The 19,578-nt window shown below is 38.2% G+C and overlaps 1 protein-coding gene across 2 annotated transcripts in view; it reads left to right on the plus strand.

Annotated features, from left to right (window-relative positions):
- The window catches only part of DMD (dystrophin), a 1,244,291-nt gene that overhangs the window by 413,520 nt on the left and 811,193 nt on the right, over positions 1-19,578 (plus strand). For both annotated transcript variants that reach the window (XM_075174519.1, XM_075174510.1), the window contains exons 13-15: positions 3,978-4,097; positions 14,042-14,143; positions 14,248-14,355. In XM_075174519.1, the coding sequence (XP_075030620.1) occupies positions 3,978-4,097; positions 14,042-14,143; positions 14,248-14,355 (330 nt within the window). The remainder of the gene's footprint in view (positions 1-3,977; positions 4,098-14,041; positions 14,144-14,247; positions 14,356-19,578) is intronic.

A 19,578-nucleotide genomic window follows, 5' to 3' on the forward strand; every position in this document is an offset into this window, starting at 1 on the left:
ATGAGAGGAACCAGAAGTTAGAAGATATAAAAGGCAAAGATCATTTCAAATTAAACAGACTTCAGCAAAGATGATAGGTTTGGTTTGTTGTTATCCTGTCCCCCTCTCCACTTCACCTTTATAATTTTGACTTTCCCTCTTTATCTGTTCATTAGTAACTACTTTTCACTCTATTTATTTCATGTTAATTATCCCCCTTTGACTTATAACTTCCATACATCTGATTTCTTTTATTCTACTTTTTTCTTAATGATGTCTCAAAATACTAGTCTTGAGTTCTTGTGACTAACACTTCAGTTTCCCTGCTGGGTCCCATAACAAAAAAAAAAAAAAATCATTCAGTAATGTGTATTGGGAATGGCACCTATCACTGAGACCAGAGAAAGCACACAACATTCTTTCCAGCATGCTACTTAGTTTGGTAGTATATGACGTTAATATCTTGATAGGACAAAAAATTTTCTAAGTGCACTGAAATAGAGGTGAAGTCTAGAATATTTTATGTCGTTAGCAGGGTACACAGTTCTGGTAAGAAATATGGCATAGTCAATATATTTTGAAGTAATAGTCAAACATTTCAGTAAAGAACTATTGGTCTTTGCAGCAGTATTTTATGTATTTTGTCTGCTGTTGCAAGTATCCCTTCTTTATAATTTTATAAAGGGAGAAAACTGCTTTTCAATAAAAATCTGAGGACTATGGAGCTGTCTAAGCAGAATACTATATTAGAAATTTTATAATTAAGCAAAAATGTTCTTTTAATTGAACCTGGTTTTATTATTCCACATTATTATTATACAATTTATAGTTAGTAGATTTTATAGTTTCATTAACTTTCTAAAAAAGTCTAAGCTGCTTAGGTATTTGTACTTTTTCTGGAAGGCTGAGCCTTCTTATTTTTTATGAAAATGTCAGAAACTATGGAAAATTTTTAGTGTTAGGATTTTTCAGTACTATGGAAAATTTTTAGTGTTAGGATTTTTCAATACTTCAAATTAATTGCAAAGGTAAAATGACACACTTTCTAACTGTTCAAATATCAGGGGTGGATTTGTCTTTAGGTATTTGGATATCCTAAGTACGTATTTTTATTCACTTTGAAGTGGATTATGTCGGAGTCGCGTAGGTTGTTATCTGATAGATAGGAATTAAAGGAACTATGGAGATGAGTTTCTGTTGTTGCTATCCCCATGCATCAACATCTATATCAATCTTACATTTTAAGTCCCTGAAAATTTGCTGTCTCTACAATAGCTCAGGAGAACTTGTTAGAAACTTCAATTTAAATGATTTGAACAGAGAGTATTCTAGTCTTGAGACTGCCCTCAGTAAATTCCTGTTTCAACAAGCTCCTGTATACAAACAATTGTCACCAGTGAATTTCGTGGTAAAAATAGACACTTGGATTATAAAGACCAGCCCTTTAGCTCAGGGCAAATTGAATCTGTCTGGGGATTAGAAAATGCCTCAACTTTCTGGTTTCATCAGTTCCCTAACTTCTCAAGTCTTTCACACTGTGTGCGAGACTCCTGCTTCCAAAGCGCCCTCTACTCCTGCACTTGCAGAGCATTGCTGACTCTGGCGTTGTTCTGGGATGCCATCTCTCAGATACCCACTAATCAGGAAATAAAAGTCACCTTCTCCCTGGCTGTAGGCTTACAGAGCAATATATTTATTGTCGTATGGCTGAAAGAAGGGATTGAACCTGGGCGAAGCAAGCTGTGTTATATGGTCTGATCCATGAGTGGTCTGATCCAGCCTCCTCTTCCTTGATCAAGTGTTGGGTCATAAAATGTTGAGAAGTCTGATTTCTGGGTCATAAAATGTTGAGAAGTCTGAATTCCCGGGATTGCTCTAACAATTTGGTGTACTTCACAGTCCTTGAGAATTGTACTTCACAGTCCTTGAGAATTGCTTTATAGTCTAGCTCTCTGAAGCAAATGGTAATCACAGGCATGAAAGTCAGAAAAGGGAGGTTTCTTATAAATATATTGGCTCAAAGGTTATGCCCATGAAGGAATTAAAACTCTGAAAAGTGTTAGGGTAAGGAATTTATGCCTTAAAAACAAAGTAGTCTGTGAATTCCTTTCCTATTGCCTATAGCCACATTATATTTTATTTTTTAATTTTCAAATAAAAGTAAGATGTTTTACCAAAGAGGTTTAAAATGCATGACCTAATCTTCAGCAACGGCTTGTTCTTCATACCTAAGTGAATTACTCTACTTGAAAAAGCAGCAGAAAAATTGGTATGGTGAAATTCAACATAGTTTGTAATACAGTCAAGGTTTCTGTTGTGACGAGGTGTATGTGGTTAGCCATGTTATTTTTCAGACCGTGACTATCATACTGTGTATGTACTAATCACTAGAACACACTCTGCTGAAGTATTGAGGACTTTGGTTTCCCACATTTTTCCGTTGGTTTGAAGCTAATTATAGACACCTAAAAAGTGCGTCAGGCAGGATGTGGTCCTGGATACCTTGGTTTTTTTCAGGGGAGTGGGATGAGGGGTTCTTTCAAGTTTTATTTAAGAAACACAACACAGAACCCAGTAATGTAAAACAGTGGTTAACTATTGGGAGTTAAAAATGTACATCTGGTTGTTAATAAACTAACATAAAGCTGGAGATAGGTAATAAAAATTAGGAAAAGAAATTGAATATTGCCTTCTCTGTGGCTTGAAGTTTCAGTACTAACACTTCTTTAGCTCCTCCTCTTTCCATCTTTGTCGCCTGTCCTCTTGCTGCATTTCAGCAAAGGAAAGAGCAGATAGGTCTGGCTGCTCAGTTCCCTAGTGCCTGACAGGAGCTGGGCTGGGTTTGGTTTTGTTATCAAACTATGGCAAAGTAGGGATGCCATCTTTCATGGCAAGTGAGAAGGGCGGAAAAAAAAAAAGTAAGAGGAGACACTAAAACCCACCAAGGGGGTGTTACTAAGGTGTTATAGTACCTTACAATACTTCAGATTTTTTTTTTAATTTATTTTTTGTGATGTAGGTTAAGTGTACAGTGAATATGCTGTAAACCATCAGCTGAAGAGTGACTATGTCTAGACGTCCCTTTGCACTTCTCTGTGCGCTGTGAGGAGGGAGGGAACAATTGATTAGATCTATTACATGAAGCCTGGGAAAGTGGGAGGGTCAGAGAGATATGAAGAGTTGTAGAAATTTGGCAAAGTTAGGAATTATTATCAATTTATGCAGATTTGAGAGACGTTTCTTCACTTTTAGCAGTTTACTATTTCTCAGCAAAAGATTGTCCTCAGGCTTATTGCAGCTTGCAGCTGGAACTGGGTACCAAAGCTAAAAGTTTTTCCTCAGACAGTCAGGAATCATAAAGTGCCTCTCTCACTTTGTTTCGTGGTTTCTGCAATAAGTGAAACAAGGGTGCTGCATGTGTTTCCTCATCTTGATTCATCTCCTGAGCAGTTTCATCTTATGTTTTTAATGTTGTAGGAGTGCCAAGCTGAAGATATTTTGCGGTTGTTTAATGAAAAACTAATTTTTTAAAGTATTTTTAATATAAATTTTTTAAAATTTTACAACTTTTGTGAAATTAAAATATTTTAATATGTTAATATGAAATACAAAATCTACTCCAATGGCTATTTAAAATTTGCAGGCTATTGCTATGTATACATGCTATGCTGATATCTATAAGTCAACTACATCAACACAACAAATGCTTTCTCAAGCCAAATTTTCAGTCTGAAATATTGTATCAAGAGCTAGGACTTGTGAGTGAGTAACAGTAAACTATTTTTGCGAAAGGAATGGAAATGTGCCCAATATGCTTATGTTAGCATATACATGCTAAGGTAAGAAAATAAGTTTAAATTACTTAGTATTGACAGTAATAGGGTTATAAAGTTCTCATAGTTGGTTAGTTATGCACGTTAATCAGTCAGTGGGACTCCAAACACACAGCATTTTCTTAATTTGGGACACATTTTCTAACACGTATGCTTTAATTATAGGCATTTCAAGAAGATTTGGAACAGGAACAAGTCAAGGTGAATTCTCTAACCCATATGGTAGTGGTGGTGGATGAAAACAGTGGAGACAGAGCTACTGCTGCACTAGAAGAGCAGCTTCAGGTAATGACTAAACTTCTGATTCTCACAGAAAAAGCTGTCAGTGGCATTAAATGTTAATAAGGTTGAAGAAGAACTACTAGTAGCATTGAGTGTATCTCAGGAGATATTTCTGAGGATGATCTTAAATATTTCTGTAGGACGTGACTTTTGCATAGATGGATAAGTGCATGTATTTTGGAGAAAAAACAAATATCTGAGAGCAACTTTCTTTTTGTTTTGTGATTCCTTCAGTATCAACCTGTTTTATCTATCCAAGGACAGGTGTTTGTCTTTTATTTCTTAACTGTACTTCATTACTCCTGACAGAAGTAACACAATTCTCTGTTGTACTTAAGGAGAAGGATATTGCATGTAAGAATCTACACAATTTGGCAGAGTGTGAGTTATTGAGAATGGGGGATTTTTCTTCTGACGGGAAGCTTTTGGTATATGTGGTGTATTTTGGTGTAATAGTAACATAAAGTGTCATTTTCCACTGGCAAGTGCTTAAAGGCACATTCATTTTAAATAATGCCCAGTATGTGTGTCTTTTAATGGCAACGCTGGTCCCACAAAATTGAAATAAGACTTTTTAAAAATAAGCAAAACCAAATAGTGAATGTGTACAGCATTGTATTTTTGTAGACAAATAATTGTTATTAAGAAATATTAAGAACATGCTGTTTTTTCTAAAACACTTTTTGGTGGAAAGTCATCATTTCTTTCCCATTAGTTTCTCGTAGACATGTTTTCTAGGCAATGAAGGGAATCATCTCAGTCTGTCCTTAGTTTCATTTCTCTGTTTCAGTGTATATCCTCTTTAGTATATATGTTTTTTACAATGGTTTATCATTTAGGATTCTTATGACAAGGCTTCCTAGAGCACTTGAATTGGGAGAAGTTAGCAGCAACATCCTTGCAATCCAAACCTGTTCTAAACTGCATTTTTACCCAAAGCCTAAACAATTAACAGACAAAAACTTCCATATATTCTATTTTCTAAATACAATTGCTTGAGTATCCTTAAAAGAATGATACATTGGAGATACATTTGTGATAAAGCTAGCAGCCAACATGTTCTAAAAATTTGTCAAACATTAGCTTTTATTATAGGAAAGTTTAGTATTTCACTCACATCTTTAAAAAGTTGCTCTTACTGTATTATTTATATTGCAATGCTCTTACTGTAACTTCTGAATGAACTTAAATGGATAGTGTTGAGATACATTGATTGAAATCAAGAAGAAGGATACTCCTGTGTTGGTGGTCAAGATCTCAAGGGTCACTGCTCAAGAAGTATTGCAGTACTACAACCAAGATTCCTTCTATTTTTCTCTTTCAGAAAGAAGAAAGTACTTTTCTTTCATTTTGTTTCATTGCCCAAGAAAATAAAAAGGTTTCTGGTTTTTGAATCATTAAAGCCCAAGGTTTCTCTAGAGAAGCTATCAATACATTTAGCTGGAAGGTATAGCTGTAACACAGACAGGTATCTGTGTGCTATCTTGAATCTAGGTAATTTGGGTACCAATACCAGTAAATCAGTAATTAGTCTGGAATTTAGAGTAGGTAGTACCTGTTTGGCTAAGTTGCTGAGCACTGCCACTTCAAAAATAAGTTTCAGTTTTCTTTACTGCAACTTCTTAGTCACTCAGGGAGCACAACCCAGCCAAGGTAACAATGCAGCCTCTACTGATCTGTCAATTATTACTTCCTTTTAAATTCATCTTAAGTGTCAGAACTGTGGTGTACCTGCTCAAGTCAGTCTTAACCTTCCAGAATTTCTTGCCAGCTTCTTGTATTCTGTTCAGTGGAATAAAGCAGATCCCTTGCAACCACATGGTTCCAGGAGCTAAACTAAACTAGGAAAATATCTTGAATGGAAAATATCTTGAATGGAAGAGGAAGAAAAATGAAATGAAATACAAAAATGAATGGGGAAAGGTTCAACCAGGATATTATTCTATGTTGGCAAACAGAAGGTTCTTGCAAAGAGGCCTATGGTAAAGTATGACAAAAAAAGGGAAAATTGTTAAAAGTATTTGATATTTACTACAATTCATGAATTGGAAGGTATACAACTGAGATTTTTTAATAGAGAAAAACAGATGAAAAGTTCGTGGATTATTGGACATCTTCAGAAAGATATCTGAACAATTAAAAGCACATCAGGCGATACAGCTGCATCCCCCTATTATTACACTGGTTGCAAAAGGTACCGTTTGTATCCTGTGCAACTTCTGTGGCTGACCCATATTGGAATCCAACCTGAAACAGAACTCAGACATTACTGTAATACGTTTACCCCATTAAAGAAACATAAAGAATGACAAGTGTAAATGGAACACAATGGAAATACTAATACTAGTGGAGAAGGCGCCTGCCATTGGGATAAAGCATGCCCAATTATTACTGTCATTGAGAAAGTATATTCCTTGAAAGATGCCAGTAAGGCAATTCCTGAGGCACTGTGTCCTGCAGCACAGGCATGCTCTGAGCAGAGCGCAGCATGGCGTGGAACAGTCCAGCTGCTGTCAGTTCCCTCCTTGACTCACACTGTCTTAGAGAAAAATCTGAAAGAAAAGTTAAAGAATCCTATTGCTCTGGAAGTCACAGAATGTGTAGCAGTATTACAGATGTTAATAAAAACAAAATACAGATATAAAGCTATGGGGTTTAGGATGTTAGGGAGGTGTGCAAACTTTCATACTTTTATGCCCAGGAGAACTGAGTTACCACAGTCCACCTACTATCCTAGCAAAATGTTACATCTCCTTTTTTGAGTGTACAGAAAGATTGTTTGGATTTTTTTTTTTTTTTTTTTTCATGTCACGTGCAAACTGAATATAAGCACAGGAGATACAATGTGTTGGCAGGCTCAACCATTACAGCATTTGACAAAAAGCATAATGGAGCAAAGTTCAAAGCTTGATTATGTATCTGCCGGTCTGACTTTCAAAAGTAGAACAAAACAAGAGCACACACTATCACACAAAAGCCTTAATAAGGCTGCCTGAGTGACATACTGTTCAGGATCAGATTTGGAAGAAAGTGAACAGTTATTGCTATGTAATAGTCAAGGCTGCATTTTCCAAGCTGCTGCAATTCAGTTATGCCTTTCTTTTTGAACAGGATTGAGATGGTCATTCCTGAAATATTTTCATATATATAAATATATATGTATATAATGCATTTATTTATGCATGCATCTGTATAAAACAATGTTAAAAGCCATAAAAAGGTCATTTACAGATTTTAAAACTCTCAACAGGATGACAAGAATCTATGCTGGCTTCAAATGAACATTGTAGAAGCTCTTAAGATTTGTTGCAACTGCCAAAAAAAAAAAAATACCTATTTAAGAGACAATTAATGGCATAGAAGCCAAAAGTGTCCCTGAAACAAATTATCCGTAGAAAAGTTAACCTTGCTTGGAAAAATAAAAGTAAACCAATTTCAGTGCTGCTTTTACAAATAGCTGTTGCCCTAAGGTAGTCTTGAGAGATTACAGCTAGCCTAGGTGAGTGTGAATATTAAAACTACTTTTACCTAACATTGGTTACTTGACATATCAGTGTGTGACATGTTGAGGCTCTATGTATTTATGCTGCTTCTGAGAACTGACTATTTAGACTTTTAACTCCTGGACCCCATGAGGCTCAATCCAGAGCCTTACCAAAAAGGCAGCCGCTGAGTAAGACTCAAAACCTTTTTGAGGTTTTGATTTTAGTGCTGCAAAATCAGAGGACTATACTAGCAAATCTGTTGCAATAGTCTGACTCATTTCTCAGGAAAGTGTGGGAAATTATCTTCAGCCCAGAGAAATGGCTGGATAACATACAGAAGCCATGAAGGCAGGGAGTTTTTTCTCTAATTATACCCAGCAGACAATAGGTCCCTTAAGGACTCTTGTGGGCTAGCTCAAATTAGAGCCCTCCCCAGGCTTCGGGGGTCGGGGTCTGTGCTGGAAAGAGATCTGCATTAAATGTATCAAATGCTTCTTGATGGCCTTTTCCCCTGCTGAGGGAAAGGAGCTGAGAGTGTAATTTACACTGTCTATTGTGTATTCGTATTATTCAGGGTATTATCCTTTGATTGAAGATGATGTGTGGGTAGTTCTTGTAAAAATACGTCAAAATAAGTGAGGAATGTTAAAGAATTACACTGCTTATTGCTACATGGGAGAAATTCTGTGAATGTGCTAAGTATTTCTTTCTTTTAAAATTGATTTTGCATATAGACAAAACCCTATTTCCACTATTTCTCATTACTTTAAGAAGTGGATAGCCTTATTTGATTAGAAAAGCCTCTTTCAAAAAAAGTTCTATTAGTTGCAGACTTGAGGCATATTATTTCACTTTTTATACATTCACTCCAGTGTTCCCAAGAGTTGTGTTAGTTTTACTCATTTTCCCTTCTTCTTATGTTTCCTTACTTTGACCTTTTTGCAGACTAGGAATATTTTATCTTCTGCTTTTTGTAGTCATAAAGAATATTCTGTCAGAGTCCTCTCAATACAAAAAAAAAAATTTTTTTTACATGCAGATTTCTCTGAAAATTCCAGCTAAGGCTATAAAAAGAGGCATTTCAAGGGAGCAGAAAGGCGTTTTACTTTTTGCTCTGGATTCAGCCAGTTTCTCTGGAGACTTGTTTTCCCAGGTGTTGGAAACAAAACCCTTGGTGCAGTCTGAGTTTCCGGGCGTCATACAGGCTACTTACAGCATTGACTACTATTTGATATGAATAAGGAGGTGAAGTTGAGCACCATATGATTTAGTAGTCAGTTGTTGCAAATGAGTGGTTTAGAGGCCGCTTAAAGAACCACTGTCAAAGGTATTAGCAGAAAGTTATGTTAATAGAAATTTACAAAAGTGCGACTTAACAGAATTCAATGGCAAGATTCACTTTATCATTTACTACATGGATGAAGCATACAAAGGAAAATCAAGTTAGAATTGAGTTGGAATGATTTATACAGAGACCGAGGACAGAAAAGGGTAGGGGAGACCCTCCCATTAGAATCACGAGGTTCAGAGAAGACCCCCTTGCTTTCTAAACTCCTGAAGGAGCTTAGGTGCAGCTGGATCCAATCTTAGTCTCAGACTTGGGCAACGGTTTATCTCTAATACAAAAAGGGTAAGGAGACCCTGCCGTTGAGTCACAAGGTTCAGAGTAGACCCCCTTGCTTTCTAAACTCCTAGAGGAGTCTAGGTGTGGCTGGATCTACCCCTAGTCTCAGACTTGGTCAACGGTTTATGTCTAAGTGATTAGATGTGTCTAGCAGCAATCTAAAATGCATTCATAGTTTTAAGCTGGATCACAAGATTTTAGCAGCACTTGATCATTGATTAAATTAATATTTACAAAGTGAATGAATAGAATTTACTACAATCCCTAGAGTGACTTAATTACAGATTATGCTTACTATTGGTTATCTAAATCAATTCACATACATACACACAAGGGCCCAAAGCTAGATAACAGTACCTGTTAAAAATTCCCCTCGAGTCTTGCGAAATACATTAAATGTCTTGGCATTTCTGAATGGGCAAAGGGTGGAGCCCCAAGGAGTGTCTCGGCTGAGGAGTGGTTTAGCCCAGGTCCTGACAGTCCTCCGAATATCTGAGAGGTGAATATCTCAACTCTGAGAGGCTCCCACTCAGAGGCAGATTCTGGGCGCAGCCCACTGAGGTCCAGGAGAGCTCAAAGGGTCTCACTTAGGACTGCTGTTTATAGGTTCGCAAGAAGATTGGCTTTAGTTATCCGTAAATTTCCATCCAGGCCACAATCCGGAACAGTAACAGTGGTACCTTTCCACTCGAGCTACGATCCAGGTAGGGAATGTTCCAAGACTGTCAGGGATGATGAATTATCCCCGCTCTCATTCCCTACCTTGGTCAGGCAACAGGAGTTCCTGGTACAGTCAGTGCTGCTCCCCACCTTATCCTTGCAAGAGTGCCTGGTACGGTCAAGGGACACTTAACTGCCCAACTCATTACACAAAGGCTAAGGCCTAACAGGAATTCCTGAGATTGTAGAGTGGTCCAGGGGAGAAGGGAAAATGCACCCTCATGTCAATACCTACTTTATAAATGGACAGTCCTGACATGATATTTCTGACTTGAAACTTTGTGTCTTATTCAACCAAATATTATATCTTGGTGTCATGGTTGTTATGATCTCTCATGAGAAATAACAGGTTTAAGGCAGGTCACAGAATCAACTCTTTTATCAATGCAGTTACTTAGTCATTTTACTTATTTTATTAAAATAAAATGTCTTGTCAAACTATTGAGACGAAAAAAAAAAAGGGAGGTTTTGTGGCTTTTTGAAACCATATGCTGAAAATAGCATTTTGTATTGACTCAGCAAAACTTTTTTAGTACTCAAATCGATGCATTTCTTAGAGTAAATGCAGAGCCAGATATTTGATCTTGTACTCGAGTTTTTGATATTTTCTGGATGAGCAAACAAAAAATATTTTTCAGGGTATATCATAGTGATAAAGGCAAGTTGATGTTACTGCAGATATTGAGAGCAAACTGTATTTCTTTATGAGGATTGTTAAGAAAAGTCAGCTACTTGAATGTGAGATATTTAAAAATTACTCAGATATGAGGATTTTATAAAATACTTTTAGAAAAAGAAATATTTATATTCTTTTACCAGTATTTGGGAAGTGACTAAAAAGAGAAGAAAAAATCTAATTCATTTAAATATGTTTTTTCAGTTTATCTCAAATGTATTATCCATCCCATGTAATTAATTGATTATTGATTATTTAATAATAATTAAATAATTATTACTAAAAATTATAAAAAATAATTATTATTAAATTAGTAATAAGTAGTTTGTTATTTGTTTGTGTAGATTAGTGTATGTTTCTACCAACTCCAAGTTTTCCTCTGCATCCATGCATGTATATATAAGTATATATCCATTATATAAGTCCCTTTGCAAGGTGGAGGTGTAAAAGCTTGCATAACTCATGATGTTGCACACGTTAAGAATGGAATTTTCTTCAGAAAAATGTAGAGTCTATGAAAGTCCATTCATTCATTTTTAGAGGTCCTGTTTGAATGAAAAGTTTTTCTTGTCAAAGACCTTGTATTCAGCTTGTATGAGAATTCAAAATTTCGGGCAGGTACGAGCTATCGGATAGATTTGTGCAGCATAATTTATTTTGATCTACACCTGCATTACCAATGGACAGATGTCTGGTCATGAAAAGATTTTTTTAAAAACATTAATCTAAATCAGATGTGCCAAAACCTTTGCTGCTTAACTTTGGGATGATTTATGAATCCTTCAGTAAAAACTGTAAGTGTATTTTTAAAATGCAATACATAATTAGTATCCATAAACTTCAGTGTAAATCAGGCACCAAAACAACCAAATGTGATTCACCTCACCACCTGTATATATATAATTTTAGAAATTAAAAGATTTTTCTCCTATGATAGTGGGAAGAAATGGCATATAGGGGAAATGAAGTTCTTAGGCTTGGACCTTGTTAAAGAATAACCAGAAGCCACTTCTTATGACTTCATTGAATCATGTACAGTGTTTTTGAGTAGTTAACTAATAATAATTATCCTGAATTGTGGGAATTATTGGGAAAGACAGAGTCTCAGATCAGGGTTCAGATTAGAAACATCTGAGCTATGAGGAAGGATACGCTTATGATTTTTGAACTAGTAATTAGCAAGCAAAGCAGTCAAGGTAAAAAAAAAAGTTCACTTGAATATAAAAAACTGAACGAGTGCTAGATATTGCAGATCTGCTAGGTTTTCTTCTGGGCTTGGTGAAAAAAGAGGATGGAGGTGTTGAGAATGTCTTGAGCTAAACTGGAAATGTAATCAGATTCAGGACAAATGAAACTAAATATAATCATCATTTTATTATATTAAGATTTTTAGTCTTTCAAATCAATTAAATTAGTCAAAATATAATTTTTGCAGAAAAGACGTTACTGAGTACACATTATGATATACATAGTATTTAGCCTGTGAGGCTAACAAATACTATTTATGGAATTGTGAATTTTTTATAAAAGGAAAAAAGTAATTTAAAAAAAAAAGAAAATTTGGATTAGCTGGCTGTGAATAATTTTCTGCATTGTTCTGTGTCATACAATTTGGCAATTTTATTTAATGATGAGTGGGTAAAATGAATGGGTAAAATATGTTGTACTCTATTTCCTGATAAGTTGAGAGCATAAATGTTTCACCAGCAAGTATTTGTTTCTGTTAATATTGAAATTAGCTTTCTGAAATATTCACATTCAAAACCTGAACGTTTTTGTGTTTGCTTGAATTGGTGATCTTTGATCACATTATGTTTTATGGCAAGCAAACACTAACACCGAACATAATTTAAATGTGAAATCACATTCTTAGATTTGCAAAATTGCTCGTTTTTTGTCTAGATCTAATTAGGAAAGAAAGCAAATACCCATTACATAATTCTGAATATATACCAAAACTGTGATCCTAATATTAAGCCTAAAAAGGGCAAACAAAACAACTTCCTCAAAACCTACTTTGTATTTATGCAGTAAGTGACTGAAAAGGAATACTTCTCTGCATTACTGTGTAACATATTTAAGCTGTTTAAGAATTGACATGTTTTTAAATTAGCATTACTATGCTACTTAATTAGAGATAGTTTTCATTTTTCTAAATTGAGCCAATATCTAATATAATATAACTGAATGGCATGACAGCTGCTTGTTTAGTCTGCAAGATTTGTTATGTTTTAGCATTCACTTAATGAAAAACATGGTATCTGCTGACTTTTTACTTTACATAAAATTGGTAAAGCCACAAATTCAAATGGCAACCTGAAATTTTACCTTTCATTTCCTAGGCAGTGCAAAATAAATTCTTTCATTCCTGATAGAAAATAAAGTTTGAATTTTAATCCCTTCATTTTAAAAATCCACCACTTGGATGCTACATTTTTGCTAAAATTAGATTATAATCTCTATGAAAAATATGTAAATATAAAAAATATAGAATCATAGAGTATCTCAAGTTATAAGGACCCATAAGAATCATTGAGTGAATAAATAAATATGAAAAAGGGAAGAAACTATTTTTCCTTTCGTGAAGACGTGCTTTTGAAGTACATGAAAAAATAAAAATGCAGTAGTGTAGCATATCTTGCAGATTTTATAAGGTTTTTTATTTGGGAGGAGCTGAATAATTTGCATATGATGCTCAGGGGTAATTAAATCATTGTAAATTGTTGCAATAAAAGTTTCATAGTTTGTTGCACCATTACAGCAGTATTAAGTCTCATCCTTTGTCTTAGGCATTTTTCAATAAAGGCTAGTAGGAAATTAAAAGAAAGTAATAATGCTTGATTTCAACTAAAATAAGGGAGAGAGAACAAGATAGTGTTTTGTGTAATTTTAAAATGTATATAGTAGCATATGCTACAAATACCTGGGAAACTTCAGTGGGATTTGTGCTGGTGTGTTAGCTTATAAGGTGGGGTTTTTTTCCACTGCAATATTTTAAAAGAGGTAAGAACTTAGATCAACTACACTGATGGTGCAACTTAAGAACCAGATACTTTTTTGCTTTGATCACATCTTTGGGCCACCATAATTATGTTTCAAGTGGTTATGTTTTGAGCATTGTAAAGTTTTGAAACTGAAGGGTTTTTATGTGAGAGCATAGTACCAGAGACTTAATAGAAAACTCTGTCTGTAGATTAGTATTAAAATTCTTTCGTTTTGGTTGTATTGCTTTTCCTATTCTCTCCATTTTGGTTTTATTTCAAATGGTGATAAGATCTGTTGCAGTGTGACATGCAACGTATTTTAAGGGCTTAAGACTGTAAAAAGTGAACTATGCAAGTGTTTTCACAAATATTTGTAATGCCATAGGAAAATCAGATTGCCTTGTTTTAAAAAAAAAGTAAACAAATTCAACCTTTATTGTGTGTTTCTTTCTTTCTAGCACTTTGGAAACCGGTGGGCAGCCATCTGCAGATGGACAGAAGATCGATGGGTCCTTCTGCAAGATATTCTTCGTAAATGGCAGCACTTTGCAGAAGAGCAGGTGAGTCGTTTTAGCAGTTATAAATTGGAATGTTCTTCAAAACATCGCACTAGCGAAGGCTTGACTGAAGCCTTTTCTTTCTCTTCTCTCCAATTTTCTTTCAGTGCCTTTTTGATGCATGGCTTACTGAGAAAGAGGATGCTGTGAGCAAAATTCATACAACTGGCTTTAAAGATCAAAATGAAATGCTGACCAGTCTACGTAAATTAGCTGTATGTATTTTTCATTCTCCTATTTTATGTTCAACATTCTTATTTGTGACTCTGAGTGCAGATGACTTTATCCCACACTTAGACAATATAGTTTAACAGAACAGCTGTTTCATAATTTGGGAATGGATGTTGTCTCACATCATGTGGATGGAATAGATTGGTCTGTGGCCTTGCCGATGAAGGAACAATAGGTACAGATGTTTTCCTTGGTTATCTCTGCAGTCAAAATTTTACGAACTGAAATAGCATTTGGGTGTCTTAAAAATATGTGTACTTTTATACTGAAAGTTTCTTTGTTGATACTATTGATGTACATATTGTGTGTGAGACTGAGTATATACATGAATGTACAAAGACATATGCATATGAGTAAGTACTTACCATACAGCAAAACCTGTTATACATTCCTTGAACTTGAAAAAGCTAAACACTCAAAAGTTGTGAAATGCTGACATTAGTATTACTTTACAACTGTCCTCAACTGTATTTCGGGAATGTAGTTACATACATAAAATGCATCCTTTTCAACACGTCCTCTACCTCACTCTTCAGAAAATACTCTACTATGCATCATCTTTATGGAGGGAATGTAGGTCTGACTGGCCTAGAAAGATGCTGTTCCTGTAGAGTTGAAAAACGTGTCACAGCCTAGACTTGCAAATGGTTTTATAGCATTAGGACCTTGGTAAAGAAAATGGTATGGTATGTGCTATTTTTGTGCGTAACAATGACTGTTTATGCATTTAGAGGAAAGGAAACATTCATGTCCATGCTTTTGTTAAAATAGGTAAATTATTGTTACTGTAAATAGGAACTTCATTGGTAATCTTCTGTTTAAACAGAACTATTTTTTTTTTTTTTTGTCAAATTGGGGGGGAGGGGGAGTAGTATCCTAGGCATTATTTCAAGACTTGGTTTTACAGTTTACACACTAGAATTTTGAGCCATGAATGATTCTCAATTTATTATTAATTCTTTGGTTATACAGTAGATTTTTAAAAATTATTTTAGAATTGATGTCCTGCTCATCCTTCTGTATTAAAAGTAGAAACATTTTGGCATTTGGTCAATAAAAATACCATAATGTTTCTGAACTTTAACTAACTGTGATGTTTTTAAAACTTACTATATTTTATCCTCACATATAAAATGTATAAGGTTTTTTAAAAAAAAATTTAAATTCTTACAGCTTGATTGTTTAATTCATAACTACCTTGCAGCTGGTCCAGAATTAGTGGTGAATGCCCTTGCTGATTCATAGAATAAGCAGTTAATATTTGATGATCTTTTTTTTCCAAATTTCAAGACCCCGAAGTATGATTGTTAGCATAATCTTAAAACACTGTAATTATTATGCTACCACACCTTTTTTTTTTTTTCCTGCCCCCTCCTTTTTCCCTCTGTAACTCTTTAGGGGCTAATAAAAACATATATTTAGAAGCACTGACTTGGATTTTGGTTAAAGATTACTTGGGATTAAGTCAACTTCTTTGTAAAGGAAAGGAAGTCCTCATAGAATCATAGAATCATTAAGGTTGGAAAAGACCTCTAAGATCATCGAGTCCAACCGTCAACCCAACACCACCATACCCACTACACCAGGTCCCTAAGTGCCTCATCTACACGTCTTTTAAATACTTCCAGGGATGGTGACTCAACCTCTTCCCTGGGCAGCCTGTTCCAAGGCCTGACCACTCTTCCAGTAAAGAAATTTCTCCTAATGTCCAATCTAAACCTCCCTTGGTGCAACTTGAGGCCATTTCCTCTCGTCCTATCGCTGATTACTTGGGAGAAGAGACCAACACCCACCTCGCTACAACCTCCTTTCAGGTAGTTGTAGAGCGCGGTGAGGTCTCCCCTCAGCCTCCTCTTCTCCAGACTAAACAGTCCCAGTTCCCTCAGCCGCTCCTCATAAGACTTGTGCTCCAGGCCCTTCACCAGCTTTGTTGCCCTTCTTTGGACATGCTCCAGCACCTCCATGTCCTTCTTGTAGTGAGGGGCCCAAAACTGAACACCATATTCGAGGTGTGGCCTCACCAGTGCCGAGTACAGGGGCACGATCACCTCCCTGCTCCTGCTGGCCACACTATTTCTGATACAGGCCAGGATGCCATTGGCCTTCTTGGCCACCTGGGCACACTGCTGGCTCATGTTCAGCCGGCTGTCGACCAGCACCCCCAGGTCCTTTTCCTCTGGGCAGCTTTCCAGCCACTCTTCCCCAAGCCTGTAGCATTGCATGGGGTTGTTGTGGCCCAAGTGCAGGACTCGGCACTTGGCCTTGTTGAATCTCATACAGTTGGCCTCAGCCCATCGATCCAGCCTGTCCAGGTCCCTCTGCAGAGCCTTCCTACCCTCGAGCAGATCAACACTCCCGCCCAACTTGGTGTTGTCTGCAAACTTACTGAGGGAGCACTCGATCCCCTCATCCAGATCATTGATGAAGATATTGAACAGGACCAGCCCCAAAACTGAGCCCTGGGGAACACCGCTCGTGACCGGCCACCGACTGGCTTTAACTCCATTCACCACAACTCTCTGGGCTTGGCCATCCAGCCAGTTTTTTACCCAGCGAAGAGTATACCTGTCTAAGCCATGAGCTACCAGCTTCTCTAGGAGAATGCTGTGGGAGACAGTGTCAAAGGCTTTACTGAAGTCCAGGTAGACCACATCCACAGCCCTTCCCTCATCCACTAGGTGGGTCACCTGGTCATAGAAGGAGATCAGGTTGGTCAAGCAGGACCTACCTTCCATGAACCCATGCTGGCTGGGCCTGATCCCCTGGTTGTCCCGGACATGGCTCGTGAGCACCCTCAAAACCAACCGCTCCATGATCTTCCCCGGCACCGAGGTCAGGCTGACCGGCCTGTAGTTCCCCGGATCCTCCTTCCGGCCCTTCTTGTAGATGGGCGTCACATTGGCAAACCTCCAGTCGTCCAGGACCTCCCCAGTTAACCAGGACTGCTGGTAAATGATGGAGAGCGGCTTGGCAAGCTCCTCCGCCAGCTCCCTCAGTACCCTTCGGTGGATCCCATCCGGCCCCATAGACTTGTGAACATCCAGGTGGCATAGCAGGTCGTTAACTGCTTCCTCTTGGATTATGGGGGGTTTATCCTGCTCGCTGTCCCTGTCTTCCAGCTCAGGGGGCTGAGTACCCTGAGGATAACTGCTCTGACTGCTAAAGACTGAGGCAAAGAAGGCTTTAAGTACCTCAGCCTTATCCTCGTCCTTGGTGGCAACGTTCCCCCCCGCATCCAATAGAGGATGGAGATTCTCCTTGGCTCTCCTTTTGTCATTAATATACTTGTAAAGGCATTTTTTGTTGTCTCTCATGACAGTGGCCAGGTTGAGTTCTAGCTGGGCTTTTGCCTTTCTATTTTCCACTCTGCATGACCTAACGAGATCCCTGTACTCTTCTTGAGTTGCCTGCCCCTTCTTCCAAAGGTGATAAACTCTCCTTTTTTTCCTGAGTCCCAGCCAGAGCTCCCCATTCAGCCAGGCCGGTCGCCTTCCCCACCCGTTCTTCTTGCGGCACATGGGGACAGCAGACTTCCTTCTTGAAGAACATCCAGCCTTCCTGGACCCCTTTGCCCTTCAGGACTGTCTCCCAAGGGACCCTCTCGACCAGTGTCCTGAGCAGGCCAAAGTCCGCCCTCTGGAAGTCCATGGTAGTGGTTTTGCTGGCCCCCCTCCTTACTTCACTAAGTATTGAGTATTCTATCATTTCATGGTCACTAAGCCCAAGCCGGCCTCCGACCACCACATCTCCCACCAGTCCTTCTCTGTTTGTGAACAGCAGGTCAAGCAAGGCACCTCCCCTAGTGGGCTCGCTTACCAGCTGCATCAGGAAGTGATCTTCCACACACTCCAGGAACCTCCTCGACTGTTGCCTCTCTGCCGTGTGGTATTTCCAGCAGATGTCTGGAAAGTTGAAGTCCCCCACGAGAACAAGGGCTAGCGACTGTGAGACTTCTGTGAGCCTCTGATAGAATATTTCGTCTGTCTCCTCGTCCTGATTAGGTGGTCTATAACAGACTCCCAGCAGGATATCTGCCTCGTTGGCCTTCCCCCTCATCCTTACCCACAAGCACTCGACCTCGTCATCACTACCATTGAGCTCTAGACAGCCAAAGCACTCCCTAACATACAGAGCTACCCCACTGCCTCTCCTTCCTCACCTGTCCCTTCTGAAGAGCTTATAGCCATCCACTGCAGCACTCCAGTCGTGAGACTCATCCCACCACGTTTCCGTGATGGCGACTAAGTCATAGCTACCCCGCTGCACAATGGCTTCCAGCTCCTCCTGTTTGCCGCCCATGCTGCGTGCATTGGTGTAGATGCACTTGAGCTGGGCTGCCGATTTCTCCCCTGACAATGGCGTGCCACCCCTAGGCTCTTCTCTAGTGAGCCTGGTTTTATCCCCTTCCCCCTTCGAACCTAGTTTAAAGCCGTCTCAATGAGCCCGGCCAACCCACACGCGAGAATCCTTTTCCCCCTGTGAGACAGCTGAACTCTGTCCATCACCAGCAGGTCGGTGCCATGTAAACCTCCCTGTGGTCAAAGAAGCCAAAATTCTGTCGATGGCACCAGCCCCTAAGCCACATGTTGTTCCGATGAGTTTTCCTGTTCCTTTCAGTGTTCCTCCCTGCCACTAAAGGGATCGAGGAAAACACTACCTGTGCTCCCGATCCTTCCACCAGTTGCCCCAGTGCCCTGAAGTCCCTTTTGATTGCTTTGGGACTTCTCTCTGCAACCTCCTCACTGCCAGCCTGTATAACCAAGAGCAGGTAGTAATCAGAGGGCTGTACGAGACTAGGAAGCTTCCTAATAATGTCCTTAACCCGGGCCCAGGTTAGTTGTAGTAGTCATGTAGTCAGTTGTCTCAGTGTATAAGCTTCTTGGCAATTCTAGTAATCTAACGTGTAAGCAGTCTTGAAATTGACTAAATGACTTCAAGCCAGGCTTTTATTAATGCGTAATGAATTAGAGGCAACTCACGATGCTTTAGAGTACCTTCATGAAGAAAAATTTATGGCAAGAAATTCAGATTTATTCAATAAATTAGTACTTGTGTATTTCGGCAAGTTGCTGGAGGAAATAAGAACTGGGGGTTGAAATGTTTATCAAAAATTGCAAAGTAGCAGGCTATTAATGGTTTGAAAGTGAAAAGGGTAAGACCAGTTTGGGTACCTTTCAGAATTGCTTGGAAATATGATGTTAAAAAGG

Source organism: Calonectris borealis, chromosome 1 (assembly GCF_964195595.1).
Source record: "Calonectris borealis chromosome 1, bCalBor7.hap1.2, whole genome shotgun sequence".
Lineage (NCBI taxonomy): Eukaryota > Metazoa > Chordata > Aves > Procellariiformes > Procellariidae > Calonectris > Calonectris borealis.